This window comes from Echinococcus granulosus (genome assembly GCF_000524195.1).
Source record: "Echinococcus granulosus chromosome Unknown EG_S00273, whole genome shotgun sequence".
Classification (NCBI taxonomy): domain Eukaryota; kingdom Metazoa; phylum Platyhelminthes; class Cestoda; order Cyclophyllidea; family Taeniidae; genus Echinococcus; species Echinococcus granulosus.
Window position 1 is genome coordinate 25,710 of NW_020170653.1, and position 6,859 is coordinate 32,568.

Sequence of the window (6,859 nt, forward strand, 5' to 3'; positions counted from 1 at the left end):
CGGTCCCATCTTCTTCGAAGGTTGTGCAAGAAGAGCCATCTACAGATGGTCGAAAACTGAGACGAAGGGAAAGTGCTCTTCGCATTTTTGGATATTGGACAGACAAAACAATGCATAACATTGTGTAAATACCGAATCCACAGCTGCACACTAAATAGAGCTACCAAGTAGAAAACGTAGGGATACATTAATTTTGGGACAATGCCTAAAATGTGTGCATGCACTAGATGGTGAAGCGAGTCACACGTTCAGGGTTGGTGAGTGAGTGTAAGGAAGAAAATAGCTTTTTCACGAAGGCAAAGTACGAGAAGGTTGTGGCCAAGTTTATTAACAAAGAACTGTATTACTCCTCCCCTCCCTTACCCAAATGTTGTGAGCTTTTCTTGCGAACAGAAGTTGTAGCTCATGGACTAAGTCCACCTAGTCTCTTCTCTTTTTTCCTAGGTCAACAAAAGGAGTATGCATCGTCGACACCGGGCCTACATTTCCGACACACTGTCCGCCCTCCACTGTCAAGCTGTGCCCCTCGGTGGTGAAAATGTGAGTTGTGTCTCTGCCCTCTCTATCTCCTCCTGTTTTATGTTGTTCCGATCGACTGGTCGTCCTACGTTTGGACAGCAGTAGTTGGGGTCCGGTAGCGACCACACAGACATTATGTCCACAGAATTTTCGCGTTTAACTCAAAATTGCCGTCTCTTATAGAGGAGTAAGCTCGAAGCTAGGCGTGTTGGAGGTCTCCAGCATCCAAAATCATGGTGAAGTTTTGTAGGCTCGTCTTTAAGGTATCGGTGAATGAATGTTGAATCCGAAAGGTACCCATTACCTGTCAGCGCCGGCTCTTTGAATTGGAGACTTATGCACACTGCCATCCTATTTGGTCAGTTTATAAAGTTACAAGTAGGCTGTATCGGAATGTGAATATCGGACAGTTAGAAGGCTTTCCTGTTTGGCTAAGAACTAAACTTGACTCCTATTCCTCGATCACACTTCAGCCGCAACAGCAACTGCATCACAAGACGGAGGTCATGGGCCTTCTGAACCGGTGCATGAGTGTGCTACAGGACTTATCGGGATTAGTTAATAGCAAACCTAAAATGTAAGCAAAAATGTACTGTCTGGGGCTCTCCTTAGTGAAGGGATCGGAACAACAACAGAGCAAACTGCAGGGCATAGCTTTTATACCTAAGGAGGCTGTGGAAGATGAGATCTTTGAGATAGAGAAGGGAAATGTGTCACCTGTCGACTTGGCTTTTACTCCCGAGAGAAGACACCAAGCACTGACAATCGCTATGCCGCTAGCAGCTCTTCATCCCCATCTGCAGCACAAGTGTTTACCCGCGATGCCTGGGGTGAAGAGGGAGAGCGCCGACAGTGGTCTCAAATGTTCTCCTTCTCCCTCGTCGCTCCAAGCCGTCGTAGCTTCTTCCCTTTACACACCTTCCATTCCACTTTAATCACACTTTGGGGAGACTCAGTCGAATAAACATCCTCGTAAATCTACTTCATGTGATATCTGGTGGTTCTATCGTGATTGAGAGAGAGAGAGAAACTTAGTCATTGGCTGTATTTTCCTGCATATAGATGCCTCACTTTACCAAGCCACTCACACTTTCAAAAGCATCTTCTCACCCACAAATTGCTGTTGAGGTGGGTAAGGCGGCTCTGCTTCCGGAGTACTGAGGGTGTATCACTTTTACATCGCCATCATCAAGGGGAGTTTCCTTCTCATCTCTCACCACTTCACATTACAGCTCCATTAAAGTCAAAGCCTTTGAGGCTTTCTCTCAATTAGTACTCTATACGAAGCGCCTTTGCCCATTTAAATTTTTTCAGCTTTTCCCTTATAGCGTTGCCAACGTAAAAGCAATTACAAATGTTTTGTGCTCATTATCTCCCCTATTCTTTTGTAAGTCTAGCTCAGTTGGTTGTGGCTCTGTTGCTGTTGGAAAACAAGCGTTATTTAATTCATTTAATGGGCATAAAAGATCAGTTCGTGCATCAGCGTTGAGCAAATAAGAACAGAGGTGAAATGAGTGCCTGAACTCAAGTTGACAATTATGACTGGGTTTTGGCTCTACTTCAAAAGTTGTGTGGAGCACTGAAAATGGAAATCACATCAGCATCTTATAATACTGACAGCAATTCCTAGTTTTGTCGGTGCAGTTCCAGGAGCTAGTAGCGAATGCGCAAATTGAATGTGGAGTTCGCCCACGGAAGATAAGTTAACCCTATACTCTGCAATTAAAGTAGGCAGTAAGAAGTTAAACAGGTCTGGTGGTTGCGTTGATGAGTGAATTTGCATGAAAAGGAACTTCTCCGCCGATAAATTGTGCGGGCGTCACACTTCGACAGCACCAACGATTTGCTTTGGAGACGTATGCTCTAACATACAGTTTTTTAAGAATAATAGTGAAGGCGTGTTGAAAAAGACGCAGTGTTGGATTTATCGTGATGAATAGCTTATTCACAGTGGTGTTGTTTTCCAGGTCCATTAGCAGCGTTTTATTTTTCTCATCTATTTTTTCACAAGTTTCATTCTGCCCACTTTGCAGAGTGGCAAAATCTAGGGGAGGCGAAAGAAGACGAAGGGGGGAAGAAGTAACTTTCGTCGTCGGTCATTGTGTGGAGAACGACTAGGTTTGGCCCTAGTGAACCTCCTCATACACGGAAGGTCAGAACAATCACAAGTTATCAGATCGGTCGGCTATTTTGACTGCTGACTATCATCACCTTTTAGCAGTGTAGCGGTGATGCATATGGAAAAATTTGACAGTTCAACGTAGAAAATGAGGAACCAAATTTTCTTTAGCATTAAAAATGCGCACACTGTAAGACTAGCTGATTTATCACAATGCGAGAGATGATAATGTGAATGCCAAGTTCACTCCTCCCTTCCTCCATTCAATTAGGCTGGTGGAAGGGGAGCACACCCCAGTGTTTGCCATTCACTCGCTTAACAAATAAGGCCCCACGAGACAACTCCCCCCTCTGTCCTAGTTGCCATGGCGCGAGAGAGCTAACCGGTGTTAACATGTGAGAATGGGAAAGAACAGTGACGACAGGTATAAATATTCCCAAAAATGTCCAGTCTTCGTGTATGCGATAGCCATGATTTCCCACTGAGAACTCCGTTCTCGTTTTGGCCGGTGGCTCATCCACATACTCCCAATGAAGGCTTTTCCTTCAACAGTTGCTTCAGGCACTTTAAAGACAGTAATGCAAGCGAAACTAATTGCCGCATATAACTAAAAGTGAAACTGACACACATGAATAGATTGTCTGATCTGATAACACAAGAGTGCGGCTTCAGATGCACTGGCCCATATTCCTACCTCCACGGTGAACGAGATGTTCGTCTACTCACCAAAGCCGCTGGGAAATGCACCGAGGAGTAGATGCCGCTCAAACGACAATCTGTAGCTCCTCATAAGCGTATGCGTAGTGAGAGGTCTGAATAAGCTGTAGATGCACAACAACGAGAGGGAGGATAACAAGCTGGACACCCAGATTGAAAGTCTGCCAACCACAGCAGTGCAACAAGTGGAGCGAGAAAGTGTTGACCTGCTTTGTCGGTGGAATTTTCGTTGAAGCATTGGCTACTATATTTGCCACAATTTTCTAGCTCACGCACCCCTTTATCGCATGGTCTTATTCAAAAGCAGAGCCAATATCGCCCATGGAAACCCACGGAATTGAGTTTTTTCTCTTCCAGAAAACACCTTCACAACCAATGGTAAGAGTGGCTGCAGGGGAGGAGTTAGTGGAAGCAAAACACAACAAAAGTGGTTCTTTACTGCTGAAGTGGGAGACACAAGGCTGGAAGGGAGCATGTGTAGGCCCGTTGTTTGTTAAATGGCGAATCAGGTCTGCTGCATTTGATTTATGGTGCACTCCACTTACAGGGGATTTGTTGCGTCTTTCGTTGACTACTTCATTGGGAGCGTCGGTACTGTGTGGAGGATTTGGACAGACGCCTATACATGTGGAGTGGGCCGACGAGAGGGAGACGAAGTGAGGCATATCTGATTTGCCACTCCTTTGGTGGATAAAAGGCCTCGCTGCCACTGGTTGACAGTGATTGGACCCCACTGTTACCTTCCAGCTAACAGTGATTCAAACCCACATCTCTACCTTGTCGTTCCCCTGTCTCTCTATGTATTATGCAGCTCTATTTGTGGTGCACATTGAGGGAAGTGGAATAAAGTGATTGAATGTAATCGAGTGTAGCGCAAAGGGGTAATCTTAAACACAAGTTGATACGGCGAAACAGATGTGGGAGAATGTGGCAAGTGAGAGAGGATGAAGCAGAATTTTACCTCTCATGCTTCTCAATGTAACAATGGATTAACGAAATTGAGGGTGTGAGTGAGTGGATTGTGCAAAGAAGAGTTGCAGGCCTTCCAAGTATTCCATTCTCTGAGTAGAGCCCACTTTGTAGTAAACAACACCTGCTCAAGCACATTGTGTTTGTAAGCGGGCAGAAGTGGGAAGGGCGTGGATGCCAAGTGCCGCCTATTGCTGTCACCCTGCGCTCATTTCGTCCAGTCAGTCCATCCGCCGTTCAGTAAGGTGGTAGGCAACAGTAGCAGTGCATTGCAGTACACAGTGTGTGGTGATCAATCAAGTTGGTGGCAAACGAAGGCAAAGAAGGCGCGCATATCCAGACGTTGCAGTGCAGAGATGGGAGGTTTGGTAAAAAGAGGGCATTTGAATGGTGTGGATGCATCGAAGGCAGTTGTACCTCTGCCGGTGATGCTGCCGATTGCCGTGGTGCTTCTTGGTGCACTGTCTGATCGTGGATGATCAGGGCAAAAGGCTCCATGCAATCGCACAAGTAATGGAAATATGCTTGACACCAGTGACCACAATCATTCAGGAGAGTGTGCAACTGAGGGATCAACTGCATTGTGGGTATGGGATACGGGTTGCAGAGGCAGGCAGAGTGCTCGGCGAAGGTTCAATCGAACTGATGCTAGGAAAAGTGTGTGAGTGTAAGAGGAAACCATGCATACAAATGAATACAGTTGCGATTGCCAAAGATTAGTCTCACTTCTATAAGTTGACGGAATATCTGAGGTTTTATGTCATGCAGATGTGTTGTAGTAATGAAGACACGGGGGAAGCAGAACATGATAGCATATGCTAGGGTCTCTGAAGACAAAGTCACCTTGAAGAAGTGAAGTGGCCAAAAATCAGGCTGCATTAAGTAAAACGACAAGAGGGAGGACCACCCACACTCCATAAGGATTAGGGACTCGTTAATTTACGTGGAATGAAATGTTGCTGTGTACAAGCGTGAAAGTGTAATTCTTCGTCCTCAAGTATTGCAAAAGAAGAATGGCTCTGCTACCAGGTACTTGTTTGGTGGCTTCTTCTCGCAACATTTTTATTAACGAAGAGCCTTGAATCTGTGCGTGTGTGCAACAACAAGAACAAGTGAAATTGGAGTGTATTCACTCAACAATTACCCAAATGCCTTGGTGCATATCAGTGTGGTAGATGCGGAACGGCTAATTTACAGCATCAGTGCAAGACCAAGCGAAATAGGCGTACGTGTAGAAGAGGCAACTGTACTGTACGGTGTTGCGCTGCCCAGCATCGTGGCCCTCGCCAACAATGGGTAAATACGTGGAAGGCTGTACACACAGCTACCTCGCCACGTAATACGTGATACCAGTGGTGGTGAATATCCTCGCAAGGGCCATTGCGCTCCCCCGCATCGCTGCCATCGGGCAAACTGTTGCCGTGTTCATCGACCCCGACTCCAACTTGTCGCACAGACTCCTTGTGAGCTAAATCGTGCTCACATGCCTCGTGACCGGCCTCGATGTGTTCATCATCTACTGCCACAGCCCCCCCTCCCACATCCCCTCCCCACGATACGCCCATGGAGCCGCACCAGCGCTGCTCTGTGTGCTGTTATGGCCTGCGCAACTGTCATCACCAAACCAAGCCACGGCTATAGTGTGGACCAATAACGCCTGCATTTCAATGCTCTCCTCCCCACTTCCTCATGAGGGAGAATGCGAACTTCGGTGCAGTCTCGGAACAGATCACAATTTGATTACTGCGCCTATCATTCATGTCACTAAAGCATTCTCAAAAGGAGTCCTAAGCAACTTATGGACCACTTCAAAGATTAACGATAAAGCAGTCGGTCACAACCTCAAGACAATGGGTTAACTCACCTGTTTGTAAATGGACTCAAAGAGGAGGATTCGACATCGTGTTGTCAAAAGTCGTCTTGCAAATAAGTGGGGAATAACCCGGGCAGACGGTATGATAGAGCAGCAATGAAACAGTGATGAGGCAGAAGGACACACGGCATCGAGACGTATGCAAATGGTCATACTGAAATTGACCGGCATTGCGACTAGCACACGAGGTGCGCTCATTGTAGAACAGTTCGTCAACGCCTTTTGTCTCCAGAGGACTTGACAGATGAACGCTACCAAAATCCACAAGCTCTATTACTACCTTCGAATTCAGGGGTCTTCTCGCTGTGATGACTGGCAGAGAAGACTAATCAAATGAAATGCCATAGTCGACATGCAAGACAAAAAGGAGAGCACACAGCAGAGCCTGGCACTAACTCCTTGTAAAATAACATTTGCTTCAGTACTACTTTCCAGACGTATCTCTATCCCCTTTCATTGCCGTTTGACGGATAAATCCCACGATCAAGAGCAGATCTATAAACTGTTTCAATGTATCTACCGACTGACATTGTTGTTGACATTGCACTGACTCCCAGGAAACTGTGCAGCACAGTCGCGAGCACCACAGAAGACGATCCAAACGAGGAGACGTCGCATAGCATTCCTCTCACTCCTCGGGACTTCTTGTTCTTTTAATACCA

At 46.2% G+C, this 6,859-nt stretch overlaps 2 protein-coding genes across 2 annotated transcripts in view; one reads left to right on the plus strand and one right to left on the minus strand. All coding sequences in view use genetic code 11, as the record gives it.

Annotated features, from left to right (window-relative positions):
• Positions 1 to 1,106: 1,106 nt before the first annotated feature.
• EGR_10803 (hypothetical protein) lies at positions 1,107 to 1,454 on the plus strand (the record flags this gene model as incomplete). The annotated part of the gene is made up of 1 exon (XM_024500052.1): positions 1,107 to 1,454. One exon carries the CDS (start codon positions 1,107 to 1,109, stop codon positions 1,452 to 1,454), a length of 348 nt encoding a protein of 115 aa, XP_024345536.1.
• Positions 1,455 to 1,841: 387 nt separating this feature from the next.
• EGR_10804 (hypothetical protein) overlaps positions 1,842 to 6,859 on the minus strand; it is a gene marked incomplete at both ends in the record, with an annotated part of 11,528 nt that continues 6,510 nt past the window's right edge. The window contains 4 exons of the mRNA XM_024500053.1: positions 1,842 to 2,037; positions 2,392 to 2,563; positions 3,164 to 3,245; positions 5,051 to 5,167. Coding sequence (XP_024345537.1) covers positions 1,842 to 2,037; positions 2,392 to 2,563; positions 3,164 to 3,245; positions 5,051 to 5,167 — 567 coding nt within the window. The remainder of the gene's footprint in view (positions 2,038 to 2,391; positions 2,564 to 3,163; positions 3,246 to 5,050; positions 5,168 to 6,859) is intronic.